Genomic DNA, 25,069 nt, shown 5'->3' on the forward strand with positions numbered 1-25,069 from the left:
CAATCTGTTACTAGGAGGCCAACAAGATTGAACTTGCTTAAATACGGGTGTTTTGAAGGTTTTAGTTTAGTCTCCCTCTACACATTGAACCTGTGTTTTTTTGTGTTGGTTTTGGTAGGACATTCCAATAATTCGATAAGAATATTTAAATAATACCTGCTTTTCTGAGTGACGCCAATAATATACTAAAAAATAAAACACAAAAAATCCTGTATTTTTGTAAAAGTTCACAAAATATTGCAAATAAAACATTCTGACTGACGCTAGAGGTCAACGAACGTTCCGTAAATAGGCCAATCAAAGTCAATGCCGCGTCGTAGGAAGGGTATTTGACCCGAGTTTTGCACGTTATACAATGCGGGTTTAAAAAATCACTAAAACTACAAGATAAGACAAATGGTTATTAGCATTGGATTGTGTTAAGGTAGGTACATATCTCTATAGTAATAACGCTAAGTTTTTGGTAGCGTTAGCTACAAGACTTACCAAATTGGCGTAATAAGTTAAATTATTAGTAAACAACAACAATTGATTGAATGATTGATTACTATTACAAAGTGCTAAGCGATGAATTGGAATTAGAAGAATAGATATAAAATCAATTATTAAGAAATCCGACTTTGTAGAATCATACACGGAGAGCCTTATATTTGGGACTAGCGACCCGCCCCGGCTTCGCACGGGTGGACATTTATTTTTTCTATTATCCGGGATAAAATATAGCCTATACGGATTCGGAAGAATCCCTCTAAGTAATGGTAAAAGAAATTTTGAAATCGGTCCAGTAGTTTTTGAGCCTATTCAATACAAACATACAAAAATACAAAGGTTTCCTCTTTATAATATTAGTATAGATGACTCAAGCTGCCTTGATAGTTCCTATAATAGCTATGACTGCTAATAAAAGACAAGAACTTTTTCAAAGTCCTGAAAACTGTGCCAAAGTTAACGAAGTTTCCCGAAGTCAGGAATTCATAGACATTGCTAAAGAAAATGAAAAATATAGGAATCGAGTAATTGAACTTTTAGATGATTTAGTAGAAACATTTTGTATGCAGCAATGAATGAATTTCAGAACATCCACTATTCTAATACTATTTATTCCAATTGACTTCATAATTTATCTTATCATGTAAGTAAAATATTAGCAGTCTGATTATAAGCTATTTCCAAATAAGAGATGTTTTCTTAACTTAAGAAAAGGAAGATGTTGAGAATGGTACCTATTTGTACTGTCATATTTTTATCTTGTTCAAAATCTTGAAGACTGTGTAAATGACACTCCATTAGAAACGATTATGTAAGTAAGGAATAGTTAATTTCCTACTGCAATCTTAATGAAAACAAGACTAATATAAAACATCAAAGTATAACAGTCAAAAGTTTAACAAGGCAATATTTTCAACAAACAGAACTTTTATAAAATGAGTAACAACAGTGAATTATCAATAATATCAGAGCAAGATGCTATTACCATCTTTAAGAAATGTAAAGAAGGTAATGAAGATGCTGTTTTCAAAAATTATAGCCTTCATAGGGCTAGTGAGAAGATGTTAGGATTCCTGTCGGATTATTGGAAACTTGAAATACAATTTACTGGTAACAAACAAATTCAGTCAATCAGTTTTTTCATAAAATCAATATCTCAATCCAATGCATCCAAAGCTAAAATGGTAAAGGAGATGAAACTCTTCGACAAAGAATTAACATTTTACGTCGACATCAGAAACAAAATTAATTTAGCGGGTAAGTTTCCAATACTTTATTTGTTAAGTTCTATATTAAAAACTATGTTTCGCACAAAAAATATGTTGATACCACAAAGTGATTTTCGCAAAAGTCAGCTCCGTGGAAGACTCCCAGCATCTCAATTTGTGCAAGTTTTTCTATTTTAAAGTAACTTAGGCCTTTTCTTTCATAATGATTTCTACAATTTTATTGCTAATGGACAGTTTGCTTTATATTTTAGACTTAGCTCCGTGGAGTGCTAACCTTGTGATGACTCTCAATGAAGCAATGGTTTTTGAGAACTTAAATTTTCTTCAATATAGGATTCGAAATAAACACGAAACGTTTGACCACCAACATACCTTGCTAGCTTTACAAGCATTAGCTCGATTTCATGCTGGATCATTAATTTATGAAGAGAAGAAACGTAAACAGTTAAAAAAACACTTCATTATAAATGACGAACATAAAGAAGATCTTAACCGAGGTGGTTACATAAAATCAGATCCATGGTTTATACAATGCATGAATGGTGCATTAGAAGCTATTAAATCCTTCTCTAAATACAATAACAATTTACATATTCTTAAAGAGATAGAAAATAGATGGTCTGAGGTTTGGGACTTAGCACTCGACCTTAGCCATTTCTCATTTAAGTATCGTAATGTAATTTGCCATCGTGATTTATGGAATAATAATATTTTGTTTCGTTATAAAGAAGAAATACCTGATAATTGCGTGCTGGTCGATTTCCAAGCTGTAACATGTCAACCTCCTGCAGGTGATGTCATGTTACTTCTACACTGCAACTTAGATCCTGTATTCCGTGAAGAGAATATGACAACATTTTTGGAGTACTATTATCGAGAATTGCAAGATATACTGGGTTCTAACGACGTAACAATCGAAGATATTCTGTCACTACAACAATTTCAGAATTCCTGTAAGAAGTATAAATTGTGGGGCCTAGTTGCAACTGCATGCCTAGTACCACAGTTTTGGGTGGACGATGATCTTACACTAAAATATTTTAGCGATACCGATAGCTTTAGAGAAATACTCACCAAAGACAAAGGATCATTTATTAGGAAAATGATGGGAACTAATGATGATTATAAAAATAAGGTTATGCAGGTATTTGAAGAGATTGTCGATATTTATTGTCTTGATAAAAAATCACTATAACAAATTCGCTTTTACTATTTTTATAAGCTGTTACCTACTGATAATATTGTAAGGTTACTTTTAAAAATTGATTTGAATTGTCAACAATAATATAAAATTATTAATTTATCAAATGAAGGTAGTTTGATTAAACCTATATTTGGCTCATTCGCTGTCATACAATCTGTTACTAGGAGGCCAACAAGATTGAACTTGCTTAAATACGGGTGTTTTGAAGGTTTTAGTTTAGTCACACACATTAAACCTGTGTTTTTTGTGTTGGTTTTGGGAGGACATTCCAACAATATTGATAAGAAAATTTAAATAATTCCTGCTTTTCTGAGTGATGCCAATAATATACTAAAAAAATTAAACCCGAAAAAATCCTGTTTTTTTTTTAAAAGTTCACAAAATATTGCAAATAAAATATTCTGACTGACGCTAGAGGTCAACGAACGTTCCGTAAATAGGCCAATCGAAGTCAATGCCGCGTCGTAGGAAGGGTATTTGACCCGAGTTTTGCACGTTATACAATGCGGGTTTAAAAAATTCAACATCACTAAAACTACAAGATAAGGCAAATGGTTATTAGCATTGGATTGTGTTAAGGTAGTATCTCTATAATAATAACGCTAAGTTTTTGCTAGCGTTAGCTACAAGACTTACCAAATTAGCGTAATAAGTTAAATTATTAGTAAACAACAACAATTGATTGAATGATTGATTACTATTATGGAGTGCTAAGCGATGAATTGGAATTAGAAGATATAGATATAAAAACAATTATTAAGAAATCCGACTTTGTAGAATCATACACGGAGAGCCTTATATTTGGGATGACTCAAGCTGCCTTGATAGTTCCTATAATAGCTATGACTGCTGATAAAAGACAAGAACTTTTTCAAAATCCTGAAAACTGTGCCAAAGTTAACGAAGTGTCTCGAAGTCAGAAAGTCATAGACATTGCTAAAGAAAATGAAAAATATAGGAATCGAGTAATTGAACTCTTAGATGATTTAGTAGAAACATTTTGTATCCAGCAATGAACGAATTTCAGAACATCCAACTATTCTAATACTATTTATTCAAGTTGACTTTATCAGAATTTATCTTATCACGTAAGTAATATATTAGCAGTCTGATTATAAATCATTTCCAAATAAGAGATGTTTTCTTTACTTAAAAAAAGGAAAATGGTGATAATGGTACCTATTAGTGGTGTCATATTCTTATCTTGTTCAAAATCTTGAAGACTATATAAATGCCACTCCATTAGAAACGATTATGTAAGGAATAGTTAATTTTCTGCTGCAATCTTAATGAAACCAAGACTAACATAAAACATCAAAATATCATAGTCAAAAGTTTAAAAAGGCAATATTTTCAACAAACAGAACTTTTATAAAATGAGTGACAACAGTGAAACATCTATAATATCAGAGCAAGATGCTATTACAATCTTTCAGAAATGTAAAGAAGTTAATGAAGATGCTGTTTTTAAAAATTATACCCTTCATAAGGCTAGTGAGAAGATGTTAGGATTCCTGTCGGATTATTGGAAACTTGAAATACAATTTACTGCTAACAAACAAATTCAGTCAATCAGTTTTTTCATAAAATCGATATCTCAATCCAATGCATCCAAAGCTAAAGCCGTGAAGGAGTTGAAACTCTTCGACAAAGAATTAACATTTTACGTTGACATCAGAGACAAAATTAACTTAACGGGTAAGTTTCCAATACTGATATTTGTTAAGTTCTATATTTATAAATAATATGTTTGACGCAAAAATATGTTAATACCACATAGATAATATCTTGTCTAGTAATAAATTTCGCAAAAGTCAGCTCTAGCAAATCACTGGCACTGTGGAAACACTCCCAGCAAATCAATTTGTGCAAGTTTTTTTTTTTAATTTTAAAGTAACTTTGGCCAATTATTTTAGAATGATTTCTACAATTTTATTGCTAGTGGATACTTTGCTTTATGTTTTAGACTTAGCTCCGTGGAGTGCTAACTTTGTGATGACTCTCAATGAAGCAATGGTTTTTGAGGACTTAAATTTTCTTCAATATAGGATTCGAAATAAACACGAAACGTTTGACCACCATCATACCTTACTAGCTTTACAAGCATTAGCTCGATTTCATGCTGGATCATTAATTTATGAAGAGAAGAAACGTAAACAGTTAAAAAAACACTTCATTATAAATGACGAACATAAAGACGATCTTAACCGAGGTGCTTACATAAAATCAGATCTATGGTTTATACAATGCATGAATGGTGCATTAGAAGCTATTAAATCCTTCTCTAAATACAATAACAATTTACATATTCTTAAAGAGATAGAAAATAGATGGACCGAGGTCTGGGACTCAGCACTCGACCTTAGTCATTTCTCATTTGAGTATCGTAATGTGATTTGCCATCGTGATTTATGGAATAATAATATTTTGTTTCGTTATAAAGAAGAAATACCTGATAATTGCGTGCTGGTCGATTTCCAAGTTGTAACATGTCAACCTCCTGCAGGTGATGTCATGTTCCTTCTACACTGCAACTTAGATCCTGTATTCCGTGAAGAGAATATGACAACATTTTTGAAGTACTATTATCAAGAATTGCAAGATATCCTGGGTTCTAACGACGTAACAATCGAAGATATTCTGTCACTAGAACAATTTCAGAATTCCTGTAAGAAGTATAAATTGTGGGGTCTAGTTGCCGCTGCATGTCTAGTACCAATGTTCTGGGTAGACGATGATCTTACAATTAAATATTTTAGCGACGCCGATAGCTTTGGAGAAATACTCGCCAAAGACAAAGGATCATTTATTAGGAAAATGATGGGAACTAATGATGATTATAAAAATAAGGTTATGCAGGTATTTGAAGAGATTGTCGATATTTATTGTCTTGATAAAAAATCACTGTAAAAAATTCGCTTTTACTATTTTTATAAGCTGTTAATTTTAGAGGATATTAAAAAAAATCAAACTATCATCTTGTTTCATTTTAATGTTTGATCAGAAATTACTGTGTGGTGTTACATTTCGAAAAAGTGTACCTACACTGTACATTGATACATGACTTTGTTTTCTATTTATGTGAAAAATTTATTTCGAAGTCTTCTCCAAGGCAATATTACTATTCAATGCAAACTTGTTGTCCTGAATGCGCCTAGTACCATACTTTCTATGCCAGGGATCATCGTGCCGTTGATTGTAGACGTCGCAGAACGGTCTTATTAGAAGAATGTATAACAATTCGACAAAACTCAAAATGCTTGCACCCAAAAAAAGACCGCCCGTTCCTCCAGTAGACACTAAAAAGTGGAAAAATTGACAAAAACTGACGTGTACAGTTTTGTACGAAAAAGAGCTCTAAATGTAGTATAGAAGCAAGCTTTATTTTGCGAAAGTCCATGATAATATATATTAAGGAACCAAAAGCTTAGTTTGCTATAATCCGCCAAACCAAAGAAATCTGTATGGTGCAACGGGTGCAACATGCAGCATGCGACATGCACCGCCCGCCCACTTTACAAAGTGTTTATAAGTGGGAACTTATAAACACTTTGTAATTAGGCATTGTTGTAAGGTCTACATCTCCTGAGAATGCTCCGGTGTCGGGGCAAAACGTGCGTCGAGTGGTTTTGGAATTTGTGTGGTGCTGCGTATGGCTTGCTTGGTGGCTGAATTTCCTGCATGTTTATCAGTGGGAGGGCGGGCGGTGCATGTCGCATGCTGCATGTTGCACCATACAGATTTCTTTGGTTTGGCGGATTATAGCAAATTAAGCTTTTGGTTCCTTGTAAGAGCTCTAATTTAAAAGCTGCGCAGTGGGTGGTTTATGGATCTATTTGGTATTACGAAGTGAGGCATAACGGCTAGTCTATTCCGAAGAGCAATTGGTTAATCAACCTCTTGTTTCCTGCGCAGTTTCGCACCACCACCAGACTACTTGCTGATCTCTTTGTACCTGACATCAACAGTAACTTAATTCGCTTTGTCGCCACGGATGTGCATGCTTAGCGCGAGATAGTGTAAAACCTATCAGAAGGATCGCTTTATATTTTTATGGAGGTGACTCGCTGATAATGTAGCTTCTATAGGTGAAAGAATCTTAAAATCGGTTCAGCATTATTTTTTAACTTTTTTTTATAATGTTTGTTTAGATCAAGTTAACTTAGTGTAATAAAGCTCGTTCACTCGGGCTGCGTAAGCGTTGCGTAAACGTAGACGTAGCGCGTACCGTTGTGTTGTAATGTATGGAACTGTATGAAACATGGCACACCGCTTGCGTTAAGCGTGGACGTATGCGTAATCCAGTTTGTTAGGGGTTTACGCGCGTCACTACGCACGTGTCACGTGTATGCAATTGGTGTGAAACGGCCTTTATACACACATTCCTCGCTAATCGTCTTATATACTGACATGGTGGAAATGCAACCTTAACTCTTGCTCACCGACTAAATCCAGTACTCCACGTACAACGTTCCTTCTGTACCTCTCACTAGGCAATGAAGATAGCTCTATTTGAACTGTGGAATATTTCTGAACATTGGGTTCCTTAATATCTTTCACTACTGATATCTCGGCCTCGGTGCACGACGGAAGACAATCGCAATACAATCCCTTGTGGTTAGACCAACTAGCCCTTAGTACCTAAAGACAAATAAGTAGGTATACACACAGTGTTTTTAACCCCCGACCCAAAAAGAGGGGTGTTATAAGTTTGACGTGTGTATCTGTGTATCTGTGTGTCTGTGTATCTGTGTGTCTGTGTATCTGTGTATCTGTGTATCTGTCTGTGGCATCGTAGCGCCTAAACGAATGAACCGATTTTAATTTAGTTTTTTTTGTTAGAAAGGTGGCTTGATCGAGAGTGTTCTTAGCTATAATCTAAAAAAATTGGTTCAGCCGTTTAAGAGTTATCAGCTCTTTTCTAGTTTTTTTGTAGAAAAGAAGGTTATATAACCGTTAGGTTCATAATATTATGTCAATAGACAAATGTCAAGCTGTCAAGATGGACGTTGCCTAAATACATAATTATTTATTTGAAAATGATGTTTTGGAAAACTCAAATACTTTGGATCGTCGGGGGTGTTATAAATTTTTAATTTACACTTGTTAACTAGGATGTGGGAACGTTACAATATCTGGTAGTGGTAAAATGTTTCTAACTGTGCTAAATTTCTACTTTACGGACGGACAGATAGAGAGATGGACTGTAAAAGGAAAGTCTTAAGGTTTTACACCGGAGCAACAACATGCAACAATGCGGTCTGCTGCAGCAGCCGAGGCAATATCGTACTAAGGCTGAGATTGAAATCTATAGAGCACACTTTCACTTTGCTCAGACATAAGACACGGTTAAAACGAGACAGCGTTATACCGCTGGCATAAATCTGTCTCGTTTTAACTGAAACTTAAGTCTAAGCAAAATCAAAGTGAGCTCTATGGATTTCAACGTTAGTCACATGACTTACATGTCATGCCACGATTTTTGCTACAGTGTGCGAATATGTGTGCAGGTTATTATACCATGCGGCCCTGTGGCATGTCGACTATGAACTTGCAACTGGTAATATCTCAGTTTTGACAAAAAATCTTGTTTCCTTCAGCTAAACAGTATTTTGGGTACCTACTGTCAATGTAGACTGAAGACGAAGCCTAGCTTGTGTGCATCCTTTTCAAATTTTTGTTCCTAACTAGACAACTGTGGTGAACGACTGCGGAGCTCGAAATAGTGTAAATAAATAGTGAAATCGTGAACATTTTTGAGATAGGACATGTTGCCAGTTTAAGGTGCCCACGCACTCGAACTGCACTACAGCGGAACTGCGCGTCGCGTCAGCGCCCCGCACGATATTCTCTCCAGCCGCGACGCGCGTACGTCACTGCCGCGCGGCAAGTGCGTGGGCACCTTAACAGTAGATATGGCGTAATGTCGCACTATGTTGCTCTGGCGTAAATGAAGCTTAACTGTTATATCATCGGAATGTTCGTTCATACAAATAACCCCACTGATGTTGCACTTTTCTTCTTCTGGTGTGTTCGGCATAAAGAAATTGGAACAATTGCACAGACGCATCTGGGCATCCTTTCTGCATTGCACCGTGCAAGCCGAGTATGAGTAATACGGATACACTTGCAATGTATTCTCGTCTATGTAACGACATTTTCTCTTCTCTGGAGCAATCAGTCTGGCATCGGCATCGTTTTCGATATTTCTCACGGTTATTAGGCGCCTGAAAACATGAATTAGTAATTACCTACCAATTTTAAGCTGTATCACACTCGAGTTTTCAGCATTTGCTCTGTTTGCAATTAAACAAAAGCGTTAAGCAATTTTATTTTGATTAGTTTACTGGTATAAAATACTTTGAAAAACTAGCCTTTTCCCGCAACATCGTCCGCGTGCAGTGCACGTATGCAGTAAGATGAAAGCAGGCTAACTTGTAAGTGGTATGGCAGTTTACAGCTTACAGCAGCATGCAGGGACCTCTCATACATGCAGGTTTCCTCACCTTGTTTTCCTTCAAATGATATTTAATTGCTAAAACCGTACCTATATAACACCGAAAAGTTAGAGGTGCGTGCCCGAGCTCTCGAATAGGAAACGGACGTCTTATCCCATGGGCTATCACAACTCTTCTATACTAACTGATGCCCACAACTTCGTTCCCTTGGATATAGGTTTGTAAAATCCCGTGGGAACTCCTTGATTTTCCGGTATAAAAAGTAGCCTTGGTGTATCCATGGTATAATTTGCCTCCATTCTAAATTTCAACCAAATCCGTCCAGTAGTTTTTGCATGAAAGAGTAACATACTTACATACACACAAACTTTCGCTTTTATAATATTAGTGTGATAGTGTGATGTGATTTATTTAGGGTGTTGGTACAAACCTATGATTTAAATCAAGCGTTATAGGCAGGACATCTGAACCGAGAGAGGTTAAAGAAGGGACCTCTTCCTCATTTATAATGAAAACTTTCACTGGTATCATTACGTGAAACCTTATCATACCCAGCCTAGAAGTTCTGTTACTAGTCATTTCATATTTAGGTGGGTTCTTTTCACTGGAATTATAAAGCGTGTGATGAGATGTAAATTACATTATGGTATACATAAGTTATACGCGTTTAAGCATGCATAGTGTGGGACGCCTTCTAGCATGATGGACCGACGATATAAAACGGCTGACGAGGAAGGCTAAGCAGCGGGTGTGGTGGCGCTCTTTAGGGAACGCCTATGTCCAACAGTGGACGTCCACAGGCTGATGATGATGATGATGATGATACATAAGTCGCTACATTAATTTAGTGGTGGTAATCCTCCTCCCTGCGACTCGTTTGATGCCTGTTCATCTAGTGGGGTCTGTCCAGGTCTGTCAAACGCTTCCAGTGCGAAGTCGCTATTGCAGCATCTTGGGACCCCAATGTCTATTGGTTCTTCGAACTATGTGCCTGTATTAAAGGTACATATGTGTAACGCAATGCCTACCTTGAAGTTTTCTTATTAAGTAATAATGTGTAGACACCTCACCTGCCTTGTAAAGTGTTTATAACAAAACAAATACCAAATTCCGTTTCCATAGGTCTGAAGTAGGTGCAACAGTCAAAACTTTTGTCGTTCCATGAACAGTTAGACATAACTTCAGGACATGAACTACGAAGCTGAAATGCAAGAAACTAACTTAAGTAGGTGAAATAATAGGCTTGGATACACAGATCGTGCGACGGATAGGTTTAAGATAGGATACCTACAAGTATGGGTTAGTATCTATAAAGCTGTATAATCTAGGCTGCCGCCAGGTATATTACCCGCCATAATAGATAGAGACTAAGCAATTATTTATTAGTAAATAGCGTGTGAAAGATAACGTCTTTTATATTTTATTTGCAAATTCTTGTTACAATTGTGTACTACGTCTTAATACTCGTGTACCTATATAGGGCGTAACTAGAACGCTTGCAAAAACAAAGACAGGTGATAGTACTTACTATACTGATGATTACTGATAAGATGCTCAAAAATAAAAAACGAAAAATTCCCTGTATTTTTATAAAAGTTCTCAATAATCAATATTGCAAATAAAACATTCTGACTGACGCTAGAGGTCAACGAACGTTCCGTAAAGGCCACTCGAAGTCAATGCCGCGTCGTAAGAATGGTATTAACCCAAGTTTTACACACTATACAATGCGGGGTTGAAAAATACTACATCACTAAAACTACAAGATAAGGCAAATGGTTATTAGCATTGGATTGTGTTAAGGTAGACTAGTAGAATAATAACGCTAAGTTTTTGCTAGCGCCGTTCTGGTAACACCCTTTATAGGTGCTTATGAGTTCCGGGTAGCTACAAGACTTACCAAATTAGCGTAGTAAGTTAAATTATTACTAAAACATTCTTCCGAGGGACTGTCACCACCACAGTACTCAGAAACATAGTATGTTATTCCCTTGAAATATGATATCTCTTTCAGAACCTCTTCCATATCGAACTCGTGATCCGGACCCCACAAACTATAAATCACATTAGACCTTTATAACTCATCTGAGGATCTCATATAAATGTAGGTATAAAATCAAAAAATCTTTAATTATTTTTTTTTTGGGAAAATTATGACTCTTATCACTCGGTTCGAACAGTAAATACTGCGATGATACAGTAAGAAACTCTGCTGTTAGTCTTTTCATAAGGTAGGTAGTAAAGATAATCGAATCATACGCTTGTCTTACATCATCTCTCGCTACCTACTCTACCTACAGACCTATTGCCTTCTGTGGATTGTGAATGTCCACCAGAACGAGAAAAAAGAACGACCAGCAGTTTGCCGTTTGTGCTGCAAAATAGCATCGACTGATCAATGTGCAGTGCAGACCAGACTGCAGCCTGCAGTTTTCATTACATGCCATAGTTAGAACTGCACCACTGATTGCACGCGCAATAGCAAGCCGACTGCAAACTGCTGGTTTGCAGTCGGCTTGCAATTCAAATCCAGTCAGTTTTTAACACCTGACCCAAAAAGAGGGGTGTTATAAGTTTGACGTGTGTATCTGTGTGTCTGTGTATCTGTCTGTGGCATCGTAGCTCCTAAACTAATGAACCGATTTTAATTTTGTTTTTTTTTTGTTTGAAAGGTGGCTTGATCGAGAGTGTTCTTAGCTATAACCCAAGAAAATCAGTTCAGCCGTTTGAAAGTTATCAGCTCTTTCTAGTTACTGTAACCTTCACTTGTCAGGGGTGTTATAAATTTTTAATTTACACTTGTATTATAGTTTAAAAAATAATATAAGTAGGTATTACTTACCTGTCTGAAACATTTGCACCCTTTACTGAGTTGTCGTTTTCACACACGGCAATAGATGGGAACTGCGTGTTCCAGTCTTTGTATGTTGTCTCCACGACGAACGATATTGGGTTATTTTGGAAGGCTCGATATTGAGCCTCTATCAAAAGTGACGATCCATACCAAGAAAGGATGACAAAGCAGAGCCAGAATAACCTAAATTGGAATCTGTGATATTAGCTTATAGGCGTGGGGCGTGGGTGCAAGTGCCTTCACTGCCTAAGTATATCTACCTAATGACCTACCTAGTACTCAGCTACCACACAGCAGAAACGGATAGCAGTCGGAGCGCAGCGTAGACCTTTCTTTAATCTATGGGATAGCACCTTGGATGATTACTGACTGACTTCACTGATTCAGTGTGATACCAATACATTTAAATCTGTCAACTTTTAGTGATTGTGTAAGTACAAAGATTTATCCATATTGGCTACTAAATGCCTAATGCCGCTATAGCATTAATAGCTTCTAAAGAAGCCCCAGCATTCTCTTCAGCAATTGCTTAGGTAGGCACCTACACCTGAGTAGAATTTTAATTTTTTGTTCTCACCTTTCAATCCAATGTCTTTTGGCATCTCCAATGAATCTAAATCCATGTATTGATGTAGTCTCTGGTAAACTTTTTATACCTTGCCACCATATTTCGAAATAACGATTGTTTTGTTTTAGATTCTTCATTACGATATTTAATCGGTATTTTTATTTAAAAAATGTCTACGGATTTTAATAGGTAGGGGTATACTTATTTCCCCAAAAATGAAACAAGAGTGAGCTTTTCCTCAATTTCACTGATTTTTATATGCCTATTTTATCTGATAAATCATTAGGTGCCCATAAAACATCATAACAATATTCGAAAATTTTCGGACATTGAAATAATATCGTGGGACTACCACAGGTGTTCCTGTTCATGGCATTGTTCACCACTAATTTGTATTTTTTATCAGATTTTGTATTTAGAAATCAAATAAAAGTTTATTGTGTTAGGGCATAATATACCTATTTAATTATTTATTACTTGATAGAGGCACGCAATTTTGTTATGATTACGAATTACAATATTTAAAGATAGGTAACATCTAGATATTTCTGCTTAGATACCAACTTACTTTTATATTAGTGGATCTAAAGAAATCCATGTGGATTTCTTTAGATCCACTAATTTTAAGTTAGGCATGTGCCTAATAATAATAGAGATTCACCTTAGACTTGAAAAAAAATGAACTCGTCTAAAAGACTACCATATTTTCTGCACACAATCTTCTAACAAGCAAAATAAGAAGATAAACAATCACATCGGTAATATACAGTACTGTGCTATAATACAAAAAGGTATAGTAAGTCAATGCATTTATCAGAAACACAGGATTAATACGGCGTGCCTTGTCTCCATTGAGTAGAACCTCCAAGCTCATTCCAGTAGATTGGCCGGTACCGGCTTACGTGTTCAAAGTTTCCTGAAGATGTGACACTGTCTACGCGCGTCGCTTGCTGTCGTCGACTCTTGTGCTCTCGGAAAAGCTTCACAGTGTAAAAGTAGACGAACTCGAGGACGGATACAAAACTGAACCCCGTAACAAATCCACACGTTGAACCAATATTACCTGAAGCAATTTTATCAATTAATTATTTATCTTCCTTTTTTTTTCTCTCGTCTGGCTTTACATAAATTAGGTAATGTCAAGTGTGTAGTTATTAACAAGTTAGGGAAACTATATTAAGTATGGACTTCGTCTGTGCCGGCGCCTGCTCAGCCTTCTAGAGCGCTTTCCAGTCAGTTCCACCACCAAAAATACCAGAAAACACAAAAACCGACCACTTTTAACAATTTTTGCTTTTTTGGAGTGTTTACTGTTTACTCCAAAAAAGCACCGCACGCGCGCCAGCAAACGCCAACACAGACGAAGTCCTATCTTCCTTTTGTATCTCGATTCTTTTCGTCAATTTTCTAAGTTGCAATATTCTTACTGGAATGGGTACATCTTTTGCCTGATGATGAATAAGATAGCTGTGGCTAACTAAAGCCTAACCTAAACATGCTCCCTCTTGTAATCTAAGTGAGATCTGCTTGGGGTTGCAATAGACATCCACAGGTGGAGATAGATCTCTTGTAGAGATTTCCACATGCCACGAGTCTCGGTCTTGCGCCGTCATATCCAGCGACTCCTTGCATCCCTCGATTTATGTCGTTTGTCCACGTCCTAGTGGCGGGTCTGGTATCGCTGCACTATCTAGATTCTAGTCTAGAGTCTATACTATAGGCATAGTCAAATAGGTAACCGTACCTATGTATAAAAGATATAGACTCATTTTGTTGAGATAGTATGTCGGCGGTACCGACTTTTAGCTGTCAACACTTTGCTCACTGAGCATTACGTCATCTCCCCACTATCGTCGTTGGACTATAAAATCAGACACGCTGTGCGTAACGAGGCATTATTCGTCCGGTTGTTGCCGAGGACACTTCTCAGTAGGAATAGTCTGTCGTACTGTAGGTTTTAGAGTAGTGGTTACCTAAAGTGGTACTGTTGGTTAAACGAGTTGTTATTGTGGTGGTTAGGTTAGATGGTTGGTTTGGGACCGGTGTAAGGGGTGGAGGAGCCGGTCTAGGTAGGTTAGGTTAGGTTTACCTAGTTACGCTGGTAGTTGTGACATGCAGTAAACAGAAGTATTATCCTTAACACGTCTGAAGATCGTCTAGTGATCGAAGCAGACCCTAAGGATCTCCGCCCGCCTTCATCAATCCTTAAACAATCCTCGGCTCGATCCGACATCAGAAGCGGGATGAACCGTGGAGCCTCTTCAGCTCCACCTAACCACATCGAAGAAAATAGCTGGCTTGTTGCAAGGTCGAGCCAAAACTCTTGGAGATACGTGAATCAATTACCAAAGCTTGGAATATCTGGAAACGAGTTGTTAATGGTGACAAAGACAAGGACATCTGATTCAAGTCCAGGAGGTGAAAGCTACGCAGTACTAAAGGTAATCTGCACTTTTTCAAAATCTTAATATTGCCGCTTTGTGTGTGTGACGTAAGTTGAGGACAGGGGCCTCCTTACTTCTGTGTTTTGTAAGTTGAGGACAGGGGCCTCCTTACTTCTGTGTTTTGTGACGTTTGTGTGTGTGACGTAAGTTGAGGACAGGGGCCTCCTTACTTCTGTGTTTTGTGACGTTTGTGTGTGTGACGTAAGTTGAGGACAGGGGCCTCCTTACTTCTGTGTTTTGTGTCGTAAGTTGAGGACAGGGGCCTCCTTACTTTTGTGTTTCGTGACGTAAGTTGAGGACAGGGGCCTCCTTACTTTTGTGTTTTGTGACGTAAGTTGAGGACAGGGGCCTCCTTACTTTCACTATTAGTCGTGTCCAACGAGGATGAGGGCTTCCGTGCGTAATCTGTTTCGTACAACGGTACTGTGTTCTTTTTTTTTTCTTTGGCAGGTCGAGGGCGACCTGTGGTCAGAATGGCCATGTCGGCGCTGATTTACGAAGGCGAGCACGAACGCGCACGAGCAATATCGGACAATCCATGAATCAGGGACGGTGGGGACGGACCGGTCACCAGCTAGCTCCCGAGGACGGTCGCGCGTCAGAATGGCCGTGACGCGACGATGTGAAAAGATTTTTACTATCATAGACTTCGCACAGTTACAGTTAACCACATACCCTTAACAACAACCAAAAAAAAAAAAAAAATTGTTTTTAAGTTCAGTTAGATGCCAAGTCTTGTGATTAGTTCTTTTGTTTTCTGGTTCTCTTTTGTGATAATCGTCATGACGTTATAAACCAGTTTTGGAATCAAGTAATCCGTTTAGTAAAGAATCATTGATGACTCTTGTGCAGAGTTAAAATAAATTGGGACAATGAGTTTCCCCATGAAATCGAATAGCTTGCATTCGGAAACCGGGCACTTACTGGCGATTCCTTGATTGGGATACGCGGTGGTGTGGCGATTGCATACTTTTATGGATAGTGTTCGAGGCGCCGTAGCGCACGATACTATGGCTTTTAGTATTGTAATTCGCAAAGAGTGGAGAAGGTGAGCTATTGCGACATTTGAAGTAAAGAGAAGTCAATAATGTGATTTAGTTTAGATGTGAGTATCAATGCAATGATTCTTTAAGGAGATCTTTTCTCGTGAAGATGAAATTAACGACTCAGTTAGACGCCACCGAGTTTCTTGCTGGTTCTTCTCGCTAGGTTGTGGCATTCCGAACCAGTGGTAAATTAGTTTTGAATAATGTTTAGATCATGATTGATTAAGAGTTGCAATAGCAATTGCGCTCTAATCATATGAACTGTAGTTTAGAATCGTTTCAACTAAATTTCGCGTCGCGACATGTCAGTAGATAGGTTCTTGTAATTAGGTTTTGGTTCTTCTCGCAGTATTAGCCTATTTTTTAGACAGATTACGTTAATTATTGTAATGTTTTTGGTTTACGGAGGTTTAGTGACTGAGGGGACGCCGATGTCCGGTCCACTAGTGTTGAGTGGTTGAGGGGACATTGATGTCCAGGTTTAGAATGAGAAAGATGTTCATTGACAGTTAACTGCTAGTCAGGATGGACGAGCGGTATAATGATTTTGTGGTTATGGTTTTGTCCTCACATACTTTGTGACATTTAGCGTACGAGGGCGTACGCAGGTCAGAATGGCCGTGTCGGCGGTACCGACTTTTAGCTGTCAACACTTTGCTCACTGAGCATTACGTCATCTCCCCACTATCGTCGTTGGACTATAAAATCAGACACGCTGTGCGTAACGAGGCATTATTCGTCCGGTTGTTGCCGAGGACACTTCTCAGTAGGAATAGTCTGTCGTACTGTAGGTTTTAGAGTAGTGGTTACCTAAAGTGGTACTGTTGGTTAAACGAGTTGTTATTGTGGTGGTTAGGTTAGATGGTTGGTTTGGGACCGGTGTAAGGGGTGGAGGAGCCGGTCTAGGTAGGTTAGGTTAGGTTTACCTAGTTACGCTGGTAGTTGTGACATGCAGTAAACAGAAGTATTATCCTTAACACGTCTGAAGATCGTCTAGTGATCGAAGCAGACCCTAAGGATCTCCGCCCGCCTTCATCAATCCTTAAACAATCCTCGGCTCGATCCGACAAGTAGGTAGTTTATTAATTCGAATAAAAAAGGTTTTTTTCTAATTCAATTAAACTTATACAAGTTTGTACTTTTGAATCGTCAAATGCCTTTCCTGCCGAGAAGAACCAGTAAGAAACTCGGCGGTTGCTCTTTTCAAAGATTTAGAAAGAGATATAAATAATACTTATCTAACAGTTTAATTCATTTGAAAATAATTTCTCTTGTGGGTAGGTACAACAGAATAGGTAGAGTAGGTAACATTGCTCTATTCAGGTTACACGTGTGTCGAGCGCCTGTTTGGCGTTTGCCAACTATGTTGAAAAAATTCAATTAAGTACAAACTCACTGATCAAGTCGAACCATTTCATTATAATGTTCTGCCCGTAGCGATCCGCAACTTCTCTGGCATACTTCACGTGAACAATGGATGTTCCGGTGAAATTCGCGCCTTGTCTGCAACAACATAGCAAATAACATTTCATTTGTGAATGCTATTCAGTATACTTTCATTGAAAAGTAGGAACGAGTATAACTCGACCTATTTACCGACAGAATCGTTCTTGGATTTTTTTTTAATCTAAATAGTAGCTACCTATAATTCACGTAAAACAAGCAGTCTAATCTGAATAACGTTATTGCCATCACCGTTTAGACCAGTTTTTACCAGGAATATACACATTCTAGTTTATTTAATAAATATTATCACAAAACAGACTATATAAAAAAACCACCCGTGCGAAGCCTAGGCGAGATCGATTAAAGTCCCTCCTCTCTTCTAAAATCAATGAGTCCCTCCGTGTGAAGTCGATAGAAACTCTTTGCTGGTTGTCCCTAACAACTTATCAACAGCTGAACATATTGTCAAAATGAAAATAAAATCAGCATTAAGGCCCCAAGTGTTCCCCAAAATATTTTTTGTCTAAAATAATCGTGTGATCAATGGCTTCGAATAAGAGGGCCGGTTTAACAACGACTGATTTTGAAGTATTTGGCAAAGTGCAGGGTGTTTATTTTCGGAAACACACTCAAAGGAAAGCTACCGAACTCGGCCTCAAAGGATGGGTGATGAATACAGCACAAGGCACTGTTATTGGGCAACTGCAAGGCCCGCTGGGTGCGATCGAAGACATGAAGCTATGGCTGCAAAAAGTTGGAAGCCCCAAGTCGAAAATCGAAAAAGCAGCCTTTAGAAACGAGGGACCGATCAACAGTTGCGCCTTTAGAACCTTCGAAATTCGACGATAAAAATTTAGACGTAAATTTTTTATATTTCTATTAACCTATAAAATTAATGATTCTGTAAAGCAATTATGGTTTTATTTTACAATCTTCTGCCTAAACGCCTTAGCTTAGGTACGTAAAGTACCTACCCGTACATAGCCTTAATTCTACGGATACGTATTTTACTTCCTCGTTTCTTATTCGAACGGCTATATTATATGAAACGCCTTTCCGGCATCACTTTCCCAACCTTTTTAGGGTTCCGTAACCAAAGGGTGCCAATGGGACCCTATTACTATGACTCCACTGTCTGTCATTCCGTCCATCAGTCTGTCTGTCTGTTGGCGGACGGTATCTCGTAAACCATACCTATTACCTATTGGTAAAGACCTGAAATTATCATAGAATGTGTATTCCTATAGCCGCTACAACAACAGATACTAAAAATTTCAAAATCGCCGTCAAAAAAGTGTTACTTCTTGTACGATGATACGGAACCCTTCCTGAGCGAGTCCGACTTGCACTTGACTGATTTTTAATACCTTCAAGTCAAGAGTCCATCCAAGCATGCTCCATCTTAGGCTGGCATTATCACAAATCGGATCAATGTGTATCTCGTGAATTAGTTTTTTGGAACACCGTATTTCATGTCTGACTATGAGTAGAGTAGGTATAAAATGTTATGCTTTCGAACTGCGAAAGCTTCGTCTCAATCGGTCAAGTGGTCCTTGCGTAACACGTGCACAGACAAACTATTACAATGTCATAATATGTAAGTTTATCCATATTATTATAATAATATGATTGCTTTGCAGCGCTTCGTTTTATTCAGAGCGGTGATAGCCTAGTGATTAAGACGTCGGCTTGTGCTGTTCTGGAGGTCAGGGGTTCAATCCCGGGCACGCACAACTTTGACTTTTCATATGCTTTTTCAGCAATTAAGTAAATATCACTTGTTTGAAAATTTAACATCGTGAGGAAACCTGCATGCCTGAGAGTTCTCCATAATGTCCTGAAAAGTGTATGAAGTCTGCTAATCCGCACTTGGGCGGCGTGGGAGACTATGGCCAAACCCTTCTCGCTATGAGAGGAGACCTGTGCTCAGTAATGAACCAGCGATGGGTTGTTGATGATGATGATGAACATGTAAGTAGTTGGAAACAAAAGAAAGATTTATCTTCGAGTAGGAGAGGTACATTTTTTCGCCAAGAAAAATGTATTCACACCATAGACTTACAATTTTTTCGCTACATGATTCACACATCTCGCAGAAAAAACTGGCGGGACGCACAAAATAAGAAAGTATTATAAATTTTTGCTCGCTGACTCTGCCAGGATAGGTACCCACTGGAAATCCAGCGCAAACGTCCCGCGTGGCGAATGAGGATCAGGATATCGGGTATCGGATGCAACTGAGCCAATATGACTGGACCTAGACCTAATCCTAGACCTAACCCTGTGTCCACTTAATAATTTTTAATTTATTCAATATCTGTATTTTTTTTGTTTTCTTATACTTAAAGTTTATGATTTATGAAGATAGACGTACCTACCCACTAAGGTGCATACTTACAACCATTGCACCCTGTCGTTAGCCGGAACAGAGTTGAGGTATTCCGGATACATTTTGACGTTGGTAAAATCATAATTGTAAGCCGTTTTAGAACAGCTAGGATAACACATTGGACATGGAATCCCTCCTCCAACCATATCAAGTTCCAACTCGGGTGGAATTGGGTCTATATCGGGTCTTACTGTTGACGATTGTGCTGTAACCAAGAAATCACTAGTATTTTTATTAAGTTAAATAAGAGCATACCAGCAGATAGGCTGCCTATACTTATTCGCCAATGATGAGCGAGAATGCGTTGCGATGATAGGTATATATTATGTAAGCTTTCATCCATGTGTGTAAATTCCATGGCTTATTCCATTTATCTACCCTAAAACAGCCACCCTTAGGGTGTATACCTACTCAGAAATATGTGACCGCTTATCCATTTTATTAATGGAATTTGTATATTATTTTTTTTTGTCGGCGATGGATAGACGGACACACGTTTCCCAGAATACACGCTTAGGTTACCGTTTTAGGGTGTATAAACGGAATAAGCGCATCCCACTACTCAAACGTTTCTCACCATAGCTTAAATTAGCTAAGCTATGATATTAAGGTCATCCTAAGGTCGGTCTCACAGAGGTACATCGCTGAATGAAAGGCAGCCTTAAGTAGGTACCTATACAGATGAAAATTCTTACCATTATACATTTTTAAGCATGGTATATCGCGCATGTCGCAAGTTCTCTTGTCAACCATCTTGGGCATGTTAAACGGTGTACATTTACACTTGGCCAATAGAAACAGCATTCTGCATTTCAACAAACAGTCGCTGTGGGTATAAAACGGCAGATAGGAGGACTCGTCGTAGAATAAACATCGTCTGAGCTTTGAAGGGACGTGCTGGATGTCACGAGAGGCCTCTGTGAAGCTCGCAGTGACTAGTACAGTCATCTGTAGAAATGAATTCAAGTTATTCAATATTACGAGTATGAAATGAAAATGAAATGAAATTTATTCGCTGAATGTGAGTTGTTGAGTATACGAGAAAACGAAATCAAACGTGGTTTAGGTAGACATACCTAAAGGATGGAAAGTGGATTTACGCTTAGGTACGTGGCCGCAGATTGTATTTTTTCTTAATTTAAAGCTCCAGCTACACGCTCCGTTTTACCTGAGAGTTTACCTGCATAAGCCAGTTTGCGCAGTTAAGTGCACACACATGCACGCAAGACGGTATATAGTAAGAGATACTTATTAAAAAACTTTGCAGTTACTGGTATTGAAACGTAAAAGCTTGGCGCTGCCACTTCGTATTCATAGTCCACATCACATCTCCATACCCCTGGCCACTTGTAAACCGCGCATTAAGCATGTTGTAAATAGGTACCTCGTACCTACCTGTACATTCGGGTTTATAATTTGCATCGAAAAACTTCCACTTGGCGCATCTGGAAAATCGTAGGCGTCGGAGAATTGTAACTAAAACACAACACAAATTCAAAAATATCATTTTCATCTGACGAACCTCTATTCTACATAGCCTTAGCTGGGGAATTGTCTCGCTACGGAAGTGCGAGTCAGACTCGTCCACTCCACTGACGCGATGGTTCCATAGTTAAAAAAAAGTTTAGTTTAGAACAGTTATTCTCGAAAATAAACCCATTTTATGAGGGACAAAACAAGGAGGAAAGGACTTAAAAATAAATAAAAATACTTAGGTATAACAAGTATTTTAGAATGTGCGAATATAGCCCTTTTATGTGATACCCCACTTGAACACGAATCCTAGTGCTAATTTGTCCGTCCGTCCGTTAGACTTCTCTTTGATTAGACACAAATTCGCACAATAATGGTTTCTTTTTGCTACGGAACCCAAAAAGATCAGGTAGGTAAGTATCAGGTATAACAAGAACATAAATTTTTTTGCTTTTATGGTAATATCGGAAAATATGTCGCACCTACCTGTGCTCCTTGAATAGGCATGTTGTAGTAAAAGTCGTCACTTTCGTTGAGTTTCATCAAAACTTTTAGACCTTGATCGAAATCGAAATTTGATTTATTACCGTATGTATACATATCCATGCTGCGAGATCCATTATCTTTACTAAAATAAATAAATTGATGAGGTACATAACTTACATAAATCTAAAGCTTATTTTACGCGTGCAAACTTCTAAATACAGACTCGAATGCAATAAGCTTTGAAATAGGTAAAGGGTGCGCCGTTTAGCCTCTGACTTTTGAATCAGGAAGAGAAGAAACTTGCTGGCATACGTAATATATAAATTGCATAACTATGAAAATAACTTTAGAGCTTAGATAATCTAAGTTGCAGACTATTTTGTGGAGTAGGTAGTTAGTTCAAGTGAAGAAAACAGTAAAAATAAACAATTCTTACTCTTCAAAAGTAATATCAGACTGTCGCAAATAGTTAAAAGTGCAGCAATAACCGTTCATAGTAAGCCGGAAGTCAAATAAGTGAGAACAATTCATAGTCTTTTCGTTCCAGGCACATCTCATCAGCAAGTTCTCACATCTTGGTGTCAACTGGTGGATACAATTATTATTAAACGTTATTGAGACATGCTTTTGGCTAATTCCGTTCATCCACTGTAGGGTGTCTTCAGATACAAGTGTCCGTCTATCCGGTAAACGGAGTTTTCATCTATTATTTAGGGTAGATAAACGGACATGGACCCAAGTTTCCGAATATTCACCCTAGGGTGGCTGTTTTAGGGTTTATAGGGTGATAAACGGAATAAGATCATTTTATACTTGTAACGTTCATTGGATATCATTGGCAACTATTTCTTAATAATAATAGTTCAAGAAATAATTGCCGATAGCAGAAATCTCGTCGTGGAATTTGCATATTGCCAAATAGGTAATTGCAAGACATCATAATCCTAGCGCAGAGCTATTTCATAACATTGTTCAATTTATAGCTTATCGTTTACTGCTTGTATAACTGAAAAAGAGTTACAAAGAAATCATTTATCTTTATTTTATTGGTTTTATCATACCACCTACATTTCTCATAAGTTCGTTGACGTCATAATCGCCCAACGCACGGTGTAGTTCCATCGGCTGGATCTGCTTCTTATCCAATGGTTGCTGATTGTATAGCAAACCGAGACCAAGGAGTAAAGAAAGCATCTCTTTTTCCGTGTAGTTTTTATTTCTTTCCTCTTGTAACCTTGAAGGAAACTTGATAATTATTTTGATCTTGATTATTGGGGGTGTCAATAATTATAGAACACTGCCAGTTTCGAACTCTAGGTAGGTAGGTATATCGAGACATGTTAAGCAGGAGTTAGGACTGATCACCAAAATTAAAGATGAAGACTTTTATGTATTAAGTCATGAATATTTTTCAAGCTAAATAGCTTTTTATTAGCATACCTACTCGTATGTTGTTATTCCATCAAAAACCGAAATTGAAAACAGATTTTTCGGCTACTTCCAACAACGGTCCGATTGAGTGTTTGGCAGACTTCCTTAATCAGACGCCAGATACGTGTGGTTTGGATGACAATTAGATGATTATGGTAACATTGAGTCTACGATTAAATATGATGGTGGAGGTGGATATTGAAACTCTCTGATGGCTTATGGCAGGACAGTCGCATTTTGATTTTCAATCAAAAACATTAACTCTAAAAATGCTTTTTGTGCTTTAAACTTATTTTACTTCACTTATTGTATTGAATCCAAATATCGCTCTATGAAATGGAAACTTACAATTTTCGAGCAAGTTCTACTGTAGCTCTTTTACTAATCCTGTTATTTGTGCAAATGCCCACAGCGGGAAAGATTATTTTGCTGACTGACACTCCTTCGGGCATTTGTGTGGTGACCAGAGGAGCTAGGTAGTACCGCCTGAAGGTTATCCACACCAGGGACACGGAGCATATCAAGGCACTTATCATTGTTATTATCCAAATGACTCTGGCAACATTTTAAATTTCCTTTAAGTTATAAGACAAAATAGAATCTTAAATACCAGTAGGCAGTAACAGATAAACTAATTCTTCATGAGGCGAAATAGGTAAGTACCTTAACGATATTTACAAGTGCTAGTTGAGTTGTGATGAGAAAAATAACCAACGATTAGTAGGTAATCCATAAAAACAATTTTGTGTTTCAAAATCATCTCAAAGATTTCGTGACGTAAACGACGTCTGCTATTAAGTAGATATCCACGTTATATAATCATAAGCCTGATCTGAAAGCATTGGGACTTGCCTCTAAACAAGCCAGAGCAACATCGATCTAAACGAGTTAAAGTTAACCTGCTATCCAGTAGTACTTTCACAAATATTATACCGTTCACACCATGATGTACTATCTTCAACCAGATGCTTAAGGCCACAAATGGATGACTCCGCGCAATATTCTTTGCTAACCGTCTTGACGCTTTGCTTAAATGTTCCAATTTTACTTGGTTTTGAAATTCTACGTTGTAGGCGACGACGATATGCGTGGACATGAGGAGAATCATGAGAACTAGACTCCATTGTTCGGATGTTAAACAATAAAATGTGACCACTTCTAGTGGCCTTTTAACCTGGAATGTGGTTTTATATTTGATTTTTCTGAAATCTTTATTAAACAGTGGCAGGTACTTAAACGTCGCTTGTTAAATATTCTATTATACGATAAGATCGAACGTTGATGGAGGGTTAAATACTGTGATTAATCGACTCTCCGTATGTATTGTATACCTACCTATCTATTGATTTGAAATTAAACAATAAGCGGGTTCTTTTTTTATATTTAACGATTATGATGATTAAACTGGTTCCTCCATTGAGGAATACCTATTTGTATACTTACTTATCTGTGGGTTCACCTTACACTGTAGATAATAAATAATAGAGAGTCTAAAAACAAAAAGCTGTTAATTTTTAGGGTTCCGTACCTCAAAAGGAAAAACGGAACCCTT

The 25,069-nt window shown here is 37.7% G+C and overlaps 3 protein-coding genes across 4 annotated transcripts; 2 read left to right on the top strand and 1 right to left on the bottom strand.

The window, feature by feature from the left end:
- Positions 1-1,132: 1,132 nt before the first annotated feature.
- Positions 1,133-5,895, top strand: LOC123872495. 2 transcript variants are annotated; one of them, XM_045916801.1, is made up of 5 exons: positions 1,133-1,746; positions 1,970-2,862; positions 4,359-4,620; positions 4,889-5,134; positions 5,429-5,895. In XM_045916801.1, the coding sequence occupies exons 1-5, from the start codon at positions 1,425-1,427 to the stop codon at positions 5,830-5,832; spliced, it is 2,127 nt and encodes a 708-aa protein (XP_045772757.1). In that variant the 5' UTR covers positions 1,133-1,424; the 3' UTR covers positions 5,833-5,895. The 2 variants fall into 2 exon arrangements, with proteins under 2 accessions (XP_045772757.1, XP_045772756.1); XM_045916800.1 differs by having other exon boundaries at positions 4,889-5,895.
- A 7-nt stretch (positions 5,896-5,902) lies between these two features.
- Positions 5,903-24,641, bottom strand: LOC123872508. Its single transcript, XM_045916829.1, has 17 exons — positions 24,451-24,641; positions 23,866-24,072; positions 23,155-23,320; positions 22,523-22,671; positions 22,087-22,228; positions 21,523-21,603; positions 20,823-21,075; positions 20,137-20,332; positions 17,689-17,795; positions 13,658-13,865; positions 12,223-12,420; positions 11,281-11,434; positions 10,451-10,581; positions 9,811-9,984; positions 8,885-9,149; positions 7,365-7,563; positions 5,903-6,221 (listed from the first exon to the last, which is right to left on the bottom strand). Exons 1-17 carry the CDS (start codon positions 24,639-24,641, stop codon positions 6,013-6,015), a joined length of 3,030 nt encoding a protein of 1,009 aa, XP_045772785.1. The 3' UTR covers positions 5,903-6,012.
- Positions 18,167-18,644, top strand: LOC123872507 (acylphosphatase-1-like). The gene has a single exon (XM_045916828.1). It carries the CDS (start codon positions 18,282-18,284, stop codon positions 18,585-18,587), a length of 306 nt encoding a protein of 101 aa, XP_045772784.1. The 5' UTR covers positions 18,167-18,281; the 3' UTR covers positions 18,588-18,644.
- Positions 24,642-25,069: the final 428 nt, after the last annotated feature.

This window comes from Maniola jurtina, chromosome 15, assembly GCF_905333055.1.
Source record: "Maniola jurtina chromosome 15, ilManJurt1.1, whole genome shotgun sequence".
Classification (NCBI taxonomy): domain Eukaryota; kingdom Metazoa; phylum Arthropoda; class Insecta; order Lepidoptera; family Nymphalidae; genus Maniola; species Maniola jurtina.

Bases quoted from the DNA above. Each gene is read 5' to 3' on its own strand.
- LOC123872495 (XM_045916800.1), top strand. From the start codon at position 1,425: ATGAGTAACAACAGTGAATTATCAATAATATCAGAGCAAGATGCTATT. The intron at 1,747-1,969 runs GTAAGTTTCCAA...TTTATATTTTAG, and splicing joins AAACAAAATTAATTTAGCGG to ACTTAGCTCCGTGGAGTGCT. The intron at 4,621-4,888 runs GTAAGTTTCCAA...TTTATGTTTTAG, and splicing joins AGACAAAATTAACTTAACGG to ACTTAGCTCCGTGGAGTGCT.
- LOC123872508 (XM_045916829.1), bottom strand. From the start codon at position 24,641: ATGGAGTCTAGTTCTCATGATTCTCCTCATGTCCACGCATATCGTCGT. The intron at 22,672-23,154 runs GTAGGTGGTATG...TGTATCCACCAG, and splicing joins TCAACGAACTTATGAGAAAT to TTGACACCAAGATGTGAGAA. The intron at 17,796-20,136 runs GTAAGTATGCAC...ATGTTGTTGCAG, and splicing joins AACGACAGGGTGCAATGGTT to ACAAGGCGCGAATTTCACCG.
- LOC123872507 (XM_045916828.1), top strand. From the start codon at position 18,282: ATGGCTTCGAATAAGAGGGCCGGTTTAACAACGACTGATTTTGAAGTA.